This window comes from Myotis daubentonii, chromosome 6 (assembly GCF_963259705.1).
Source record: "Myotis daubentonii chromosome 6, mMyoDau2.1, whole genome shotgun sequence".
Classification (NCBI taxonomy): Eukaryota; Metazoa; Chordata; class Mammalia; order Chiroptera; family Vespertilionidae; genus Myotis; species Myotis daubentonii.
The window spans coordinates 57,335,039-57,353,717 of NC_081845.1; the positions used below are offsets into that span (position 1 = coordinate 57,335,039).

The 18,679-nt window shown below is 35.9% G+C and overlaps 1 protein-coding gene across 9 annotated transcripts in view; it reads right to left on the reverse strand.

Annotated features, from left to right (window-relative positions):
* Window positions 1-18,679, reverse strand: part of DOP1A (DOP1 leucine zipper like protein A) — a 104,249-nt gene that overhangs the window by 4,126 nt on the left and 81,444 nt on the right. For 6 of the 9 annotated variants that reach the window (XM_059701088.1, XM_059701083.1, XM_059701082.1 and 3 more), the window contains 13 exons: window positions 17,705-17,760; window positions 16,474-16,578; window positions 10,445-10,511; window positions 10,148-10,292; window positions 9,897-9,976; window positions 8,931-9,040; window positions 8,530-8,679; window positions 8,326-8,387; window positions 6,837-6,989; window positions 5,673-5,809; window positions 4,581-4,636; window positions 3,424-3,588; window positions 312-441 (listed from right to left, as the gene is read on the reverse strand). In XM_059701088.1, coding sequence (XP_059557071.1) covers window positions 312-441; window positions 3,424-3,588; window positions 4,581-4,636; window positions 5,673-5,809; window positions 6,837-6,989; window positions 8,326-8,387; window positions 8,530-8,679; window positions 8,931-9,040; window positions 9,897-9,976; window positions 10,148-10,292; window positions 10,445-10,511; window positions 16,474-16,578; window positions 17,705-17,760 — 1,416 coding nt within the window. Of the gene's footprint in view, window positions 1-311; window positions 442-3,423; window positions 3,589-4,580; window positions 4,637-5,672; window positions 5,810-6,836; window positions 6,990-8,325; window positions 8,388-8,529; window positions 8,680-8,930; window positions 9,041-9,896; window positions 9,977-10,147; window positions 10,293-10,444; window positions 10,512-16,473; window positions 16,579-17,704; window positions 17,761-18,679 lie in introns of those variants that run through there. The other 3 variants (XM_059701085.1, XM_059701086.1, XR_009453463.1) reach the window with 3 other exon arrangements.

Consider the following 18,679-nt stretch of genomic DNA (forward strand, 5'->3'; position numbering starts at 1 on the left):
ATTCATGTAACATACACATATGTGTTAATCGACTGTTTACATTATTGGTAAGGTCAACAGTAGGCTATTAGTAGTTCAGGTTTGGGGAGTCAAAAGGTATACATGGATTTTCAACTGGGCAGGGGGAGTGTTGGTGCCCCTAACCCTTACTAGTACATTGTTCAAGGGTCAACTTTACTATTTGCTTGGGTCAAGATTTCTATTTAATTAATCTGAAGTGTAATGAAAAATATAAAGTTCATAACACAATATAAACATGTTTTATAAATTCTATCTTACACTTAAAGACAAATTTAAAGGAAGTGTAATACCTTTGCCCTTTTTCGAAGAAGTTTTGCCAGTCGTACTACATAAGGTTTAAACTCTCGTTGATGTATGCCTTGCCTTCTGACTTCCAAACCAGAATCATCTGAGGCTTCTGGAATAAAGGCCCATCGGTACCTATGTGTAGAAGAATGATACCCATCAACATTAGGAACAGACTTGTGCCATCTAAGACACGTAACATAGAGTAGAAAGATCAAATCCCCACCACTTTCACAGATTCAAATGCAGCTATGCCCTTGTAGCCCTCACCTTGGGCATGTGTCTTAACCTGAGCCTTTATCAGTAAATACAGATACTGTTAACTATCTCATAGAATTGTAACAAGTAAATAAATGTGTAAACTTGTAAAGTGCTCATCACTATTTTTTTTCATGAGCACAAAGGAAGTCCTTAACAAATGTTTCCATCCTCATTAATAGGGAACATTTGGCCAAGTGTACGGTGGAAATTTTGCCTAACTAAAGAGTAAGGGACAGAGGGCAAATAAGTTAAGTAGGACTTCTTTCATACCTCCCTTTGTATTTTTTATTTTTGTCTTTAATAAGTAAAATTAATACCTGACTGTGGAAAAAAGTCAAACAGTACAAAAGGGCATACCAAAGAAAGAGAGTCTGCCTCCACTGTAGGTCCCATCAATATCACTAGTCTCGTGTATCTATCTGGAGTTTATGCAAAAAAGAGCACATATTCTTACAGCCCTCTTCTTTAAAACAAGACAGGATTGCTTATTTCCATTGAATTATTTATCTTGGAAATGTTATCATATAAAACGCCATCCTTTTTAACAGTACCCAGTGGGAGGTGCTGATTTAACCAGTCTCCTAGATTTGTCCAGTTTCTTGCTTTTACAGAAAGTGTCATAATGGACACCCTTATATGACGTAGATTTTGTGCACACCTGAGAGTGCAGTGGTTGGCTAATTTCCTGGGTGTGGTAGAATTACTGGTTTACTGAGGATGTATATTTTGAATTTGTAAATATAATCTCTTTGGAGAGCAACTGGACAGTATTTCAGTTTATACTTCCAATAAGAATAAGAATGTTTCTGTTGTTAATGGTAAAAAGACCATTCTGATGTTTATTTACAATTTTAATTGGAATTTCTCTTATGAGTATGTCTGGGCACCTTTTCCTATGTTGAGAAACCATTCCTTTTCTGTGACCTACTAATCTCTCATTGGCCCATTTTTCTATTGGATTATTGACTTTTACAATAAAGCGAGTTGGACTTTTATCATATACAGTGCAAATATCTCTTCCCAACTCATTGCTGCCTTTTAAACATGGTATCTTTTAGCCATACAGACTTAATTTTATTATGTAGTTAAATTATCAAATATTTTGAATGTCTGAAATACATGTTATGCTTAGAAAGATATTACTCTTTTAAGGTTAAATCACCATGTTACTCTGCTTTATATAGATTTTTTTAAAAAGACCTAGTACTTTTTAAAAAACTATAGTTACTACTAGAGCGTATTTCATCCCTTTCTAGTAATTGTATTTTAACAAGAGGATAAACTCATTTTGGTTCTCATCATGGAAGCTAAAAAGTCAACACCATAAGTATACTACTGAATGTTCTTCCTCAAGCCCTAACGAGTATAGCTTCTATCACCTTTGTGAAGATAAGCATCCTAATTAATTTTGGCCACTTTCCTACAATTCTACTTATTGTCCTTTTCAGAATTTCTTTAGGAGTAACATCATTTTAACAGATACCCAACCGCTGAAATTCATCAAGAAATAGATGTATATGGTTTTCAAATGCAAAAAAAAAAAATTAATTTACAAGTAGTTTATAGTTCTTACCAATACATTTAATAAAAAGTAAGCTTGTGAAATAGTTTTTGGAGATTTAAGAATGTTCAAATATAGAAAGATCCTGATATCTTTATTTTAATATTTTATTCCAGAAGAACAGCAATATATAGAAACATATTTGATCATGTGGATAAATTCTCAAATTATCTTAGCTCTATTTTGATGAAACTATCTTATATAGTTTGCCTATTGAAAATTTATTTATTTATTTTAATATATTTTATTGATTTTTTACAGAGAGGAAGGGAGAGAGATAGAGTTAGAAACATCGATGAGAGAGAAACATCGATCAGCTGCCTCCTGCACACGCCCCACTGGGGATGTGCCCGCAACCCAGGTACATGCCCTTGACCGGAATCGAACCTGGGACCCCTCAGTCCGCAGGCCGACGCTCTATCCACTGAGCCAAACTGGTTTCGGCGCCTATTGAAAATTTAAATGTTAGAAACCATAATTAAATATTGAGTGCTTACGAATAAGGCATTGTGAGAACTTACATCAGTTTTCTCCCTATTCCCCTCTGCAATCTCTAGTGCAGTTCACTCTCATCTGGAATAAAACAGCCTCCATTCCAGTCTTGCCCATCTCCAGTCTTTTTTTCAAACTACAGCCACAGTAAAATTTCTAAAATGCAAGCCTGACCTGATAACAGCACTTCATTCCTTAATATGCCTCAGAGGCTTCCCACTGTCCTTAGGGTAAAGTGCAAATTCTCTCATATAGTTTACAAGGCTATATAATTAATATAATTCATAATTCAGTCCCATTCCAGCCTCTTCTTTCAACGTTCTGCTCCAGCAATAGTAATCTTTCAACATTTCCAACACACCAAGTCCACTCCTTTCTAAGTCTTCACACATGCACCTCCCCTCAACCCTCACTCTTCACCACCTCAGTACAACACTGCCCTCATGGCCTGCCTGACCCCCAAAGGCAGGAGCGGTCACTGTGTGTGGCCTCACAGCATCTTGGATCACATTTGCTATCAAATCATCATGTGTTTATGTCTCTTTCACTGGACTTGAAGCTGATGAGTCATGTTCCCCACTGCTTCCAGGGGGCGTTCAATTTGTTGACTGAATGGTCTGTTAATTTTAATATATCCATAGAAATAATTTACTTCCAATAAGTCTGTTCCCTCATCCCTCAAAAGAATTATACTTCAATAAAAATATTTCAACTTATAAAAAAACTTTTAAATTAGTCTTAGATATCAGTGGACCAAATGCATTTTCACAATATCCATTTAAAACATCCTTGCTTTTACTTACATCTGAAACTGAGGAAGATTTTCAGAGGGCAATGCCAGGGCCAAATCCAAAAATTTGCAAGCAGAGAGATAGAGGTTTAACCACCGCTGGCTGTTATACGACGTAGAAAACCCATTGCCGCCTGTGTAGGTTGTCTCCAGACCAGCCACAGAGGGACCTGAGGTCCTGTGAGCAGGAGACAGTGCTGTCAGCAACTGGACCTGTTTACTAACAGGTAATTCCTAGAAAACCTCAAAGTGCCAACTCATATTTTTCATAATCATTTGAAAATGTACTTACTAAGCAAAGTTATGACTATAATTTAGCTGGTCTCAAACAAAACATAACCTTTTGTTCTTTAAATTTTCTGAACATAAAAATAGTACAGAATTACTATGTTACACCCAAAAGTTTTAAAACCAAGAGACCTCTCTACAACTCAGTGTTGTTTTGCAAGGGATTGGGGAGGACTTTCTATAATAACACGCAGTTATTAGTACGGGGAACTCTTTTATAAGCCAAGCACTGCAAAAGAAAAAAATATACTCAAGACATAATGGTCTTAAAGGAAATTTTGAATTTATGAACTTATTTGTACAAAAATCCCTATATAAATAAAAATAAATTATATTTAGTCATACAATGAATTGCCTCTACTAAGAAGAATAAAATTATAATACATTAAAGTGAGATCATCTGGAAGATCTGGACATATGAATAACTTAGTGACAGGTTACCTCCCAATAATACATTTTGCTGCATGTGTTGTGGCCAAGATTTGACCTACCAAAACCAAAATGGCTCATGTACCTGAAACATTATATAGCTTTAAACAAAATTTGTGTCTAGAGGCCAAAGGCCATGAATACTGATAGTTTAATCCAGTCTAAAGTACTCAAGGAATAAGAGAAAATATATCCAAATATGATAAAGTAGATAGTAACAGACTAAACACAGGGTGTGGCAAAAGTGGGTTTACAGCTGTGAGTGCAATATTCTTGTATTATTTATTAGACAATTTTCCATATGAACAACTGTAAACCTACTTTTGCCCCCACCCTGTATATAAAGTACTTAGGTAAAACAGTACCTGTACTCTCTTAGTTTTAAGTAACATTCTGGATGATTTTAGGATACTAAACATTGTCAAGAATGTATTGAAATGAATTACATATTACCGTGAAATATCTTCATCAGCAGTGAGTTCCTGCTCCATCAGTAAAAATACCTGTACCTGAAGACCAGGGAATAAATGTTAAATGTTTTTTCAAATTGGAGATTTAATCCTTCTTGCAAGTTATCTTTAGGCTATATTTTCATTAATCTAAAAACAAATTTTAGGGGGGGGCAGGAAGAGATAATCAAAGAACTTGTATGCATATATGCATAACCCATGGACACAGATAATAGTGTGGTGAAGGCATGAGGAGGGGGCGGAGGTGGGGTTGAGGGGGTCAATTGGGGGAAAAAGGAGGACATCTGTAATACTTTCAACAATAAATAAAACCCCACACATTTTAGGAAACAACTTCAGGATCTCTATACTTAGTTTCTGAAAATAAAACTAGAAATTTACCACAGAGCCTTGTTAATAATTTGGCAGAGTTGAGATAAAGGTATGCTTTTGGTTTGGATGAATATGGAACAGAGTTACAGTTACTAAAAAAAGAAAAATATTAAAACCAGTTTCTTTGTGGGGAAATTGTAAATCCTGGGTTGTCAGAGCTGTGCATTCCTTTTTCTTTATTCATCTCCCTTTCCCCAACTCCCTCAGATGAGGGTGACAGGGTATGGTTTGGGGAGAGGAATGGGTTAGTGTAGGGGGAAGATTCTCTGTTTGGGAGCATCTCTCTGAAGCCAGCTTAACTAGAGCAAGTGCTGCATTTTAGAGTGAGTACGTGCCTTAGGTCAGTCCATTTAAATACAGCTACACCACCTCTCATCGCTCTAGAGGTGCTGCCACAGGTGGGAGCCAGGCCTGGCAGCTGTGACAAAGTTAAACATTTAGTGTAGAAGAGATTGAATTAAACCAGATCAGACAAAGTAACGATTTATAAGTAGTTAATATTAATACTGTATATTAGGAAGTTTAAGCCATATGGAGAGGTAATCTGACTTGTTTTACTATTTTCCAATGTTAAAACTGTCAGAAAAAGGCTTAACTAGAGTTTAAGTCTCTTTCAAAATTAGTTTTTATATAGTAAGCATGGTGACACTACCCGCGGTGCTCTATGATTTATTATAAATTGATTGAACAAAAATGAACTCACAAGTTCTGTAATCATGGTAGGCCAGAGCGAGGTAAGATGTTGTGGAGACATTCTTAAAAGCAACACTCTGAAGAAGAGGAACACTTGAGAGTGAAGAGTTGGCACTTGGGGCAAACGGAGACTCTCCACTAATCTCTCTGAAAGAAATGCAGCAAATGGTCAATACTTAAATAACTAGAATCATTTTAATGTAAAACTTTTCTATATAATCTAGTCTAGTTTTGCTCAAACTTTCTGTGGTGAAGGACCAACTCTTTATAAGATTTCTAATATGCTGCAGGTTGATACTTTTGTAAACTATAATAAAAATGAATTATTAGAAAAATCATAAAGAAAAAGATATAAAAATACAAATGCCATTTTCTTCTTATTAGAATCAACAGATTCTGTCAAATTGTTAAAATGTTAAAAAATGCTTACTGTAAATGTCTGTACGAGTCCACTCTGAGTAGCCCTGATCTAGTCGACCTTTGAATAACAGCACTAACAGCGTGGGTGCTATATATGCGACTTCAGATACAAGGGGTCAGGAAGGAGTCACTATCTTCTGAGAGAGAAATAATTTCATTGAGGAGATGGCAACTGTCAAGCCAGCCCAGGCCCCAGGCCAGCTGCTGTGGCTGGTGGCTGCCAAGCACACTGACAGAGCAGCAAACAGTTCTGCCCCAGGGCAAGTTCATCCCCGGGTGCATGAAGTGCACTGACATCCTTCATGAAGGTTTATCAAAACCTTATTCACTCCATACCCTCACCCTAGACTACAGACTTGAAATGTTACTTCCAGCCAAAATTTCCTGGCTCTGCCTGTATTCTGGTCCTCTGCTTAAAGGTATATAGACCCCTTATCCACAATTTAAAAATGCTAATACTGCCCACAGCAAAATAGTCTTACACCTCATCCTCAAATATGAATCCCTAGGAAATGTAGGTCAAATAACAAAAGGAACTACTTTACAAACATTCTACAAACTCAGTGTTTGATTGCTTTTACATACTAGTGGTATTTTTTATTGTTTCAATACAATGAATTTCTAATTCTACAACATTTTTCATCTACCTATACTTGGTATATTTCACCCCATATTACAACTTAAGCAAAGTATTTTCTAAGAAGCAAAAAGCCCTCCAGTTTGGAAGGTAAATAAAATAGTTTCCACTATTTACCTTGTATATCTGGAAGATATTTCTGGTACTGGTCAATTTCACTGCTAAAAATAGCAAATGCTAATCTTTTGAGAAGCATAGCTCTCTGCTCAAGCTCCACATCCCGGTTTGCAAAGAGATTAAGCGAACTACTTTGAGCCACTGCCACACGAGCTGAAAACAGAAAGCATGTGAGAGAGGTTGTGATATAGTCAGCCAGATCATTATTTGTTTTTAAAAATGGCTAGATCAAGAGTGGAAGGAACCTAGGGTAGAGAACTTGGGCTTCTCTCTCGGGCAGAGCGGGCACTGGCATCCCCCCTACATACACGAGCCAGATTTGTGTAGGAACTGTGATGTGGAGAGACAGAAAATTTAGAACTATAAGTTTCTGAAGGTAAGATTACTAACAACGCCATTTTATAAACCCTTTAATATTTTAAGCCATCTCCCTAATTTCTGGTCTGGCCTACCTTGCTCTCCTTTCTTATGTGTTGTCACTCATCCCCTACTCACTCTTCTGCAACCACACTGTCTTGCTTGCTTTTCCTTGAACTCACCAAGCTTGTTCCCACCCAAGGCCTTTATAATTTTTGTTCCTATTCCAGAAATACTCTGCCCTTAGGACATTTCATGGTTTCTTTAGTTTCACCTCAAATATGAGCCCTTTAGCTGTTACTTAAAATGTGCTGCATTGTTCTATTTCTTTCACAGCTTCTTCCTTATTCCTGAAAATAATCTTATTAATGTGACTAAGGTTAGCATAATGCCAGGCCCATTATTGTCTTTTAATAAATATTTGTTGAATGGATGAATCTGAACCTTAAAACAACGCAGTGAAAAATAGAGAAGCGAGAATATGCTGCTTCTTTATTTTCTGGAGGGGGACTGTAGTTTGTGTTTAAGAACTTGCGCAGAATCATACAGACTCACCCAACTTTGCTGCTATTTAAGGTCATTAGCTTAGTAACTTCCAAACTTAAAAAACATTTAGTAACTTCCAAACTTAAAAACATTTTTAAAGAGCCTTTTTCTTCAGAGGAAATATTACAATATATAAATATATAAAACCAATCAAGATAGAGTAGAATGGGGATAGAGAGTGATTCCAAACTATTTTGGCCCCTCTTTCTTCCTTCAGAAGAGTTAAACAGAGCCCCAGGATTTTGAATGACTTGACCCATAGTTTGGCTCCAACTGCCTGCATTTCCCTGCCTCCCTACCTGGCATTCTTTCATTTCTTCAACAATTTCTTATTGGGTACTTACTATGTGCTAGGTTCTACGCTGTGGTCTAAGGAAACAATTTACAGACACATGGTCAAATAGTTTTACTTATTAATTATCACTATGCTGTCTCTTTGAGTTTTAATATTATATTCCTATAAGGTACTAAGTATAACTTGACAAAGAGCGAAGTATAACTAGTAGTGTCTAAAAAGAGCAAAGTAAATAAAAATAGATTATATACAGGAAAGACACTGCTTAGATTGTCATCCCATAATACTCACTCATCAAATCTCTAAATGTTGTCTTATCATGTGTCATCAGATTGTCCAGAATTGCTCTCCAACTAAAAAAGACAAGGATTAAGATATGTAATTAAGATTTTGTTATTATTATTTTAAAAAGTGTTCTTTGCAGGATAGTAATTCATTTCAACAGACTTTATGAGATGCACTATCATGTTGAATAAAAGCTAGACCATGACTTACTGATTAACACAAGAGGCATCCATCTGAAAGAAACTGGGATCCATAAAGAGGTCAAAGGCTTCTTTTTTCCAGGCTCTCCGGGTGTACTGATACCCACTAAGACTGCTGAGCAGCTGGACACAGGCTCGGTAACTAGGGGCATTATGTGCACTAGGAGGAAGGAAAACCACCTTAACCTATGTGTTATTTTAATCATCATAGTAAGTTATTCATTAATGTTCACAGTTACCTAAAACAATGATAGGAAACAGAAAGCACCATAAGATAAATTTTTTTATCATTATAATTCAAGGTAAAAATAATGTCATTTTGTGGTAATTCAAATAATGGCAATAAATGAATTAATTTGCTTTGAATAAGCTATGAATTAACTAATAAATCTACTTAAATAGTAATAGTACCTGTGATTTCGGAGGTAGGGCACAACATAATGCATAATATTTACAAGTAAAGGAATAACTCGTTCTTTTTCATCACTATAGAAAACCATATCCAAAAGATGAGCCAAAACCTAAAAAAAGAAGTGAAGTATAATCTAAGAGCATTCAGAGGTGATTTTCATCTTTAAGAAAAAACCTAGAATACCTTAGAATTAGAAAAATCTAAAATAAGATCTACCTAAGCCATTTTTATATGAATAGTTTGATATTATTTGCTTTTTTTGTTCATTATTACTATAGGATATATAAATATGGGCAAATTTTACTACTTCTAACCAAGATAGGGAAGTACAGAAAAAGAGAGGTCAAGGTACTTTTAATGTGAGTAAATAGTAAATTTAAGACCAAAAACTCAGCATTCTCTTTTCCTGACCCAGTTAAAGGAGGCTTGGGGTAAAAACAACCAAATTAATTCAAATGCTCAAGTCCCAACTCTGTCAATTAATAGCTATTTGATTTGAATCACATTGTTCTAATCCTTGTGAGGCTCAGTATCCACATCTGAAAAGGGGGAACAAAAATGACCTGCCAGACTATATAACAGGATATAAAAAAGAGCATGTCAGAGGATGTATATAAAAATGTTTGGTATACTGTAAAATACTCTATAGTGGCAAGCATTATTATATCATCTCTACCCTTCCCTACCATACTACGATACAAAAGCACTTATCTTTTTATAAAAAGTACACTTTTAAAAAATAGTATTTGGGAAGTTGAGCAAAATCTAAGGTTATTATCACTAATATTTAAAAAACTAAATAACCTGAATACAAATTCAAACATTATGCTATACAACTTTATTCTATATAGTGATTTCTATAAGTACAAAATGATTATTCAAATTAAAAACTCTAAGAATTACTTGCTAATATTTGTGAAACTTTTTACTTGAAAGTTCATTTTTAAAAACTTAATAATATTTACCTCAGAAAGTAATGTCAGTGCATGCACACTATATACAGAAGGAGCTATGTTTGAGGTTTCCAGTGCAGGTGATAACATATCTAAATAAGAGAAGATGCAGGTAAAGATAAAGTTAGATCTTTTCCACTAAGAAAGCCACCTGCTAAATGTGAGGGAAAGGGATGATTATGTGGTATTTCTAGTAATAGCTGCAATGATTTCTTAGTGAATATACACCTACACATATAAGCCTAAATGTTTGATATCAATACCTTCAACATCAGATTCCAGAGTGGTTCCGTCCACCGTTATTTTGGGAGAAGGCTTAACTTCAAGATTCCGGCGTAGCCATGTTGTCTGTTCCAAAGAAGAACCAGCAATTGCCCCAATTGCATCCACTATTTTATGAGTCACATCCTAAAGAAACAAGGAAAAACCACTATAAATATATGTACTTATATACAGGCACATGAAACTTCACAGACAACATTATTTGACCTTCCCATTTTAGTGTTGATGACACTGAGAAACAGAGTTTGGGCAACAGTCCTCAATTCAGAATGCCTTACCTGAAGGTCTCTTTGGTCTTTTTTATTTTCCAAACTAGGGTTTTTCATAATAAACTCATTCAGAACCCTAAAGGAGCCAAAAATAAAACAAAACAAAACGGAAATATTAAAGAAAATGATGCAATCTAATTCCTCACAGTAAGCAAGTGACTTTGTGGCCTCAATTTCTGTTTCGTATGTTTAATGATTATATATATTGTATCCTATGACTCAGCTGAAATACATAAGAATATGCCATGAAAAGATATGTCCAAGGATGTTCGTGTAACAGCATTATTTGCAAAAGCCAAAAACTGGAAAGAAGAAAAATGTCCAACTCCCCAAAAATTCATCTGGAATAAAAAAAGGCCCCGAATAGCTGCAGCGATCCTGAGAAAGAAGAACAAAGTAGGTGGGATCTCAACACCTGATATCAAGCTGTATTACAAAGCCACTGTTCTCAAAACTTCCTGGTACTGCCACAAGAACAGACATATAGATCAATGGAATAGAATAGAGAATCCAGAAATCGACCCGAACCAATATGCTCAATTAATATTTAACAAAGGAGGCAAGAACCTACAATGGAGTCAAGATAGTCTCTTCAATAAATGGTGTTGGGAAAATTGGACAGATACATGCAAAAAATGAAACTAGACCACCAACTTACACCATACACAAAAATAAACTCAAAATGGGTAAAGGACTTAAATGTAAGACAGAAAACCATAAAAATACTAGAAGAATCCAAAGGCAACGAAATCTCAGACATATGCCGAAGCGATTTCTTCACTGATACTGCTCCTAAGGGCATTAGAAACTAAAGAGAAAATAAACAAATGGGACTACATCAAAATAAAAAGCTTCTGCACAGCAAAAGAAACCATCAACAAAACAACAAGAAAGCCCACTGCATGGGAGAACATATTTGCCAATGTTATCACCGATAAGGGTCTAATCTCCAACATTTACAGGGAATTCATACAACTTAACAAAAGGAAGATAAACAATCCAATCAAAAAATGGGCAAAGGACCTAAATAGACACTTTTCAAAAGAGGACATTCAGAAAGCCAAGGGACATATGAAAACATGCTCAAAGTCACTAATCATCCGAGAGATGCAAATCAAAACAACGAGGTATCATCTCACACCTGTCAGAGTGGCTATCATCAACAAATCGACAAACGACAAGTGCTGGAGAGGATGCGGAGAAAAGGGAACACTCATGCACTGCTGGTGGGAATGCAGACTGGTGCAGCCACTATAGAAGACAGCATGGAGTTTCCTCAAAAAACTAAAAATGGGACTCCCATTTGACCCTGTGATCCCACTTCTAGGAATATATCCCAGGAAACCAGAAACACCAATCAGAAAGGATATATGCACCCCTATGTTCATAGCAGCACAATTCACCATAGCTAAGATCTGGAAACAGCCTAAGTGCCCATCGTAGATGAATCGATTAGAAAACAGTGGTACATCTACACGATGGAATACTATGCTGCTGTAAAAAAAGAAGGAATTCTTACCATTTGCAACAGCATGGATGGAACTGGAGAGCATTATTCTAAGTGAAATAAGCCAGTCAATGAAAGAAAAATACATATGATCTCACTCATTTATGGATAATAAAGACCATTATAAACTGATGAACAAAAATAGATACAGAGGCAGAGCAGCATCGAACAGACTGTCAAACTACAGCTGAAGGCCTGGGAGCGTTGGGTGGCGGGAGGGGGGGGGTAAGAGATCAACTAAAGGACTTGTATGCATGCATATAAGCATAACCAATGGACACAAGCCACTGGGGGGTGGGGGGGTAGGAGAGGCCGGGGAAATGTCAAGGGGGCTGGGGGGGAAAGGAGACATATGTAATATTCTTTGTAATACTTTAATCAATAAACAAAAAAGAAAAATATCCAGTAACAGAGATAAACTGTGGCATATTCATACAATGAAATACTAAACAGTGATGAACATGAATAACTAACTAAATGAAATTACATGGATGAATCTTACTAACGTGTGAAGGAAGCAGACACAAAATAAACGTTATACTTATCATTCACAAACGAAGTAAAATTTATCTGTGGTGTTAGAAGTCAGAATAGTGGTTATCTCTGGGGAGAAGGGAAAGGACAGTAATTGGGAAGGTACCTTAGGGGAAATATGGTGTTTTATTTCTTAATTTAGACTCGTTATTATACACTGGTGTGTTTACTTTATAATAATTTGTGGAGTTGTGTACTTACTTATTTGTATGTTTTTCTGTATGTGTTTTATGCATCCACCAAAAAGTAAAAACAAAAAAACAAAAAACCACACCCAAACCCCACCAATTTTAAATTGTGACATAGAAATGGTTCTTACCCTGCATGTGTAATATTATATATATAATAAGTTAAATAATAGATCAAATTAAAATGTTTCCATTTCCATTGTTTGCTAAGCTATTCCACTCAATATTTATTTTGACTTGGTTTTATTAAGATAAATTATATGCATAATTATTTTCAAACTCAAATGTAAAGTTATATTGAAGAGTAATCCTCATGTTGATTTCTATTTTATAATTGGAACTTTTTAAAGGATCAGTGGGATGGTTGGGAAAAATATATAAACAACCAGAAGTTTAAAAAGGGGAGCAAGTTTCTAGTGTAACCGAACATGTCCAATTTTTTTGTGTAAATGCTCAATGTACACACATATTGAGAAGCAGATAGGATCCTTCAGTATCTGAGAACTGAAAGAAAAGGTAGTTGAGAAAACAGTAAATGTTGTAAGGGAGAAGCTACAAGTCATAATAGATGTTCTTAAGTTTTAATGAAACTCGCCAGCAGGGTTATTTGGTGATGATTCAAACAACTGTACATATATTCCCTCGTGGAGCCTTAAAACAGTACAGAGGTGGGTAGGGCAGATATTACTGCTTGATAGAAAAATAGCCGTGGAGAGGTTTATTGATGTACCCAAGGTAACAGAGATTAGGGTTGGAAGTAGAGCTTAAAATATAAGAACCAGAAATCTTCATTAGAATGTTTGATTTCTAGTAATTACATCTCTCATTACTAAAATCATACACATGGGGCCCTTGCTGGTTTTACTCAGTGCATAGAACATTGGCTTTGTGGCCTGAAGGGTCCCAGGTTCGATTCAGATCAAGGGCACATGCCTAGGTTGCAGGCTGGATCTCCAGCAGGGAGTGTGTAGAAGACAGCCGATCAATGATTCTCTCCATCATTGATGTGTCTATCTCTCTTTCCCCTTTCCCTTCCTCTCTGAAATCAGTAAAAATATATTTTAAAAAATAAAATCATACACGTGGGTAATCTTAACTTCTGTTCCAGGAATTGCAGACATCAAGTCCACTGTTCTTTTTATTATACCTTCAATCTCCAAAACCCTTCAGTTTTTTTATTTAGAAAATAGCATGAGGATCCTGGGATCATTCTGATCCCTGAAATTCTCAAGCAGGATCTCTAGCTCGCTGTGGCTGGGCAGTCAACGTTACCCAGCTACTACAGGCTGATCCACTCTCTTCAAGCTCTCAGCTCTGTCGCTCCACCTTCTCTCTGCTTCCTGTTGGAAGACTACAGTCCCACAATTACTAGGAAACATGAGGTCATCTTACTGAAGAACCCTCAACTCCCTTCTTCTCCACTTCAAAATTTTCTACACCATTAGCTGCCAAACCAGAACTGCTAGTTCTCTTAAGGACAATAAGGGTAGAAGGTAAGTCTATGTATATAGAATCACACAATCACATACATTAAATCAGTGTAATGGCTACAGAGGCTGACTAGTAGATTGAAGTTCTTTGCTACTGGTTGAATTTATCCATTCAGTGTGATAACATATTGGCTGCCAATTACTACTAATGACACCATTAGACTATCTGAGGTAATGTGAAAAAGTTTATTTCCTTTCTTTTCCCCCTTATGTCTTAAGCTGTCCTTTTAAAACTTTAATGTGTACTAAATCATGTGGGAATCTTGTTCAAATAAAGATTCTGATTGGGGAGTGGTCTGGGGTAGAGCCTAGGATTCCACGTTTCTAACAAGATCCCAGCTGATTCCAATGCTGCTAGTTAAAGGGTCAACCTTTGAGTGGCAATGTCTTAGAGAAAATGCATCCTTTTTTCTCACTTTTAGACTTGGTGCCCTTCAATGCTTTCCATTCCTTCCCTGCTGTCTCTGGAATCTGGTGCTATCAAGGAGATTTTCTCTAGAATCTGCTGTCACTCTCCACTTACATTACACTTACTGAAGACCATCTTACTAAAAGAGGCCAGGCACTATTTAAGATTTTAACAAATATGTAACCCATTTAATCCTCATAAAAACTCTCCAACAGGCACCATTACCATCCCCATGCTATTAAGTGACCTGTTCAAGGGCACACAGCTACGAAGTAAAGGAGCTAGGATTTGTACGACTTCAGAATCTGCTGGTAACAAGTCATGGTCCTCAGGTCTTCCTTACCATTAATATGACCTTTGAATCACATTTCCTCTTGCTACCGCATAATGTCTTCCTTTTCATGATTAAACACCTTCAAAGAATAACCCACACTTACTTTCTCATTCTAACCCTTTGCTGTTCACATCTGTGCTTACTATCTTGCCAAACTCCTTTCCCCTAAATCACCAACCCTCTCCAAATCATCAATAATTATAGCCTCTTATTTATCCTCTTCTTCCTTAATTTTTCTGGTATTACTTATGTCCTCTTAACTTCTCTGTTTTAAAACACTACATATATTTGGTTTTCTTCTCACTTTCTGGTATCTGCCTTTCTATCTCCTTTGCTGACCCCTTTCCCTTCTTCTTTGTCCTGTTCTTTCACTCCCATCAATAGTTCATACTCCCTAACTCCCACTTGAAACATAATTCCTAGTCCGTCCTCTTTCCCCTTTGATCCATCCTCCTACTAACTTGTCAGTCATGTCTCTCTTCAACACCTACAATTGGTCCACCCTATCTAAGACCAAACTTCTTAAGCTAAAATGGAAAGTGCTTCTCTATCTAGCTCCCATCTCCCTTTTCATCCATCTCTCATTCCACTGCCTGTGCCCTACTCTGTAACCAAACCAGACAAGGTATCTTGCCCAATATACCTTCCGCTTCCTGTCTCCTACAACCTCATAGAAAGAAAGCTTTCTGTTCCTACCATCTCCATTCACAGATTAAGTATTTATTGTGAACCAAGAATAATGGTAAGCAAAATAAAACAATGTCCATGAAATCATGGTGCTTGAAGTTAAGCAAGGATGACTGGAATTTATCAAATAATCATACAAACTAGTAACATAAATCAGGAAAATTACTTTTTCCAAATCTGTTTATGCTCAGGGCCTTGAACTCAAATGACCCTCCTCTATGCAGTCCACTTCAGCTATCCTACTCACCCCTACCCCCTTTTTATTTTTTAAATATATTTTTATTGATTTCAGAGAGAGGAAGGGAGATGGAAAGAGAGATAGAAACATCAATGATGAGAGAGAATCACTGATTGGTTACCTCCTGCACACTCCTACTGGGGATTGAGTCCAAAACCCGGGCATGTGCCCTGACCGGAAATCGAACTGTGACCTCCTGGTTCATGTCACCCCCTTCCCTTTTAATCCACTGTCTCTCCTCATGAAATAACTAGTGTTGTAAGTTTTACACTAGCACATTTACATTTTGTATATGTATAAACATGATTTCTCCATCCCTGCCCACTCCTTTATTTACAGGCCTCATGCTATACATCTAGTTTTATACCTTGAGAATTCTTTGAGAAGGTAGAGATCACATGATAACCCAAAACATCTGATATATAGCAATTAAGACAATGAACATTCTTCTTTTATTCAAAACTAGAGGCCCGATGCACGAAATTTGTGCAAGGAGCTTGGCTCCCACCACTGTGGCAGCTGCCTTGGTCCCCGCCACAGCGGCAGTTGCCTCAGACCCCGCTGCTGTGGCTTCGTCCGGAAGGTCATCTGGTCTAATTAGCATATCTCACTTTTATTATTATAGTAATATTTTTAAGTGAAATTGCTTACCCAAGAATAAGGAACTGCCCTGGGGCTGGAAGACTCAGTTGTATAGAGTCTTTCAGTAGGATCAAAAGTGATGCCCAGCTATCCACTAAATTGGGCACTGGAATTCTGCAAGATAAAGATTTTTTTTATATATACATATATAGAAATCCACAGTAAACTTTAATTTTCTTTATAATTTCACCAATAGTCTTTAACAAATTCTCCTAAATTCTTGAAACATTCCCTAAATTTTTAGACTATGAGAGAACAAAATCCCTAGAAGCTTTCTTTTTTCTACTGTTACATAAAAAGAAAATCAAATACATTTAATACCCAGTACAATTTATTAGTCTAGAAATTTTGCTGTAGAGACCCTGTTTTTAACACATGGACTCTCAAAACTAAAATACAACTGAAATCTCATTTTTATTACTAACATCATAGTCACCTATTCCCTATCCTGTTCTCTCCACTTCTTTACTAGTTCTTTTTTCCTCACCCATGAGTCTGTCGCATCTTTGGGAGACCTGTTAACCTACCCTGAACATCAGTCTCTCACCTATAGAGAAATTATCTTGTGTCTGTCTGATCTTAACCCTAACACCTCTATGTGTCAAAGTTTAGATTTTAGGCAGTCACAACGAGTTTTAATACACCATATAACCTAATTTATAATAATGTCTGTCATAGACCACAAAATGATGCCACGCTTGGTGATTAAAACTGAATTACCCTATAACAGAGGATAAGGATTCAAGTTCTCCAGTAAGAATTTTATCAAAATTGAAGTCAACCAACTTTCTATTCAGGGGTTAGCTAAATGGAAAATTGGAATGCCATAACAAAAATATATTTTCATATTATTATTACTAACATTTAAAAAGTCATATTAAGCTACCACATATTCACCTATATGAAAATAATAATAAATTCAGTGGCAGTAGGCATGGTTTCAATAGTAGGGCTCAGATTTTTATTTATATTTAAATAATTTTCTTACAATTCAGTGTTTTAATACCCAGTGTATCTTAAATACACATAGGTCTTCACGTTTTAGGCTGTGTCATGAAGATATCCAATGACTTGTATTAATATATCCAGAAACAATGTTTCTGTTTCTAGCATTTGTTCTTTTAGTTTTAGGGGGAAGAAATAGCAATTTTTTTAAAGAATTCAGGTGCTTTTCTCCTACATTTCCTAACTTTTATACATTGCTAATACAGTAAGGAGAGATCCACATCAGTTATCTTACCTTTGAATATAAGCATAGAAAAACTGAAGCATGCAGACTTCCAAAGAAAGATGTTTCTATAAACAAAAGAAATCAATTTTACAGTGAAGAAAAATGCTGCCTTTGCTTTTTCATTGTTGCAACTACTCTGTATTTTACTGCCAATTTTTAATTAAAGAACAAAACAAAATCAAACACAAATCTGTCATAAAAACAAAACAAAACCATGCAGCTCTTCCATTTAGTATGGGAAAAACCTGAGCTATTTATAAAGTTGAAAATGGAAAGAATAGAAAGATTCTAAATTCCTACCCTACCACTCTAGCTATTACTTTTAAATGATCGATTTACTCTGTAAGTACCAAATCTAGTTTTATTTTAATTACCTTATGCTTAGTTGGTGCTATCAGAATTAAGTTGAGATTTTTTTATAAAATGTGCTTTTAATTTATTTTATCATACATTTCTGTTAAATTAATATAGTTAGTCAAATTTGGGAACAACGCCTAATATCTAAAATGTAGTCTTTATCTAAAAATAGTGCTGAGTGAAACACATAATAAAAAGAAACACTTGTACTTAGAAATTAATACTAGGTAAGAAAACGAAACTGTTGACCACTGACATTTACCAATTTGTTCCCTTTTCAGTAGCAAATATTCCCTTGAAGTTTTCCCCTTTTATCACAAAGAAAATGAAGTATCTAATCTACTCAGAACTTAGTAGAGTGAGAACAGAGGGGCAGCAGGTGGGGTGTGTGTGTGTGAAATGTGCTCTTGTTTTCATATCTTGCACACTTAGCCCAATATTTGGTACAAGTAGATGCTGAAAATATTATGCTGAATTAAGCATTCACAGGCAAATTTAAAATCCTATCACAAATGCCCCAGAGGTGTTTTCAGAATAGTAAGGAAAGTATTAAAAAGATAAGAACATTGGCTATTTACATATGCAAGCACACTTTCCCTATTGGTAAATCAAGGAAAAAATTTCAAG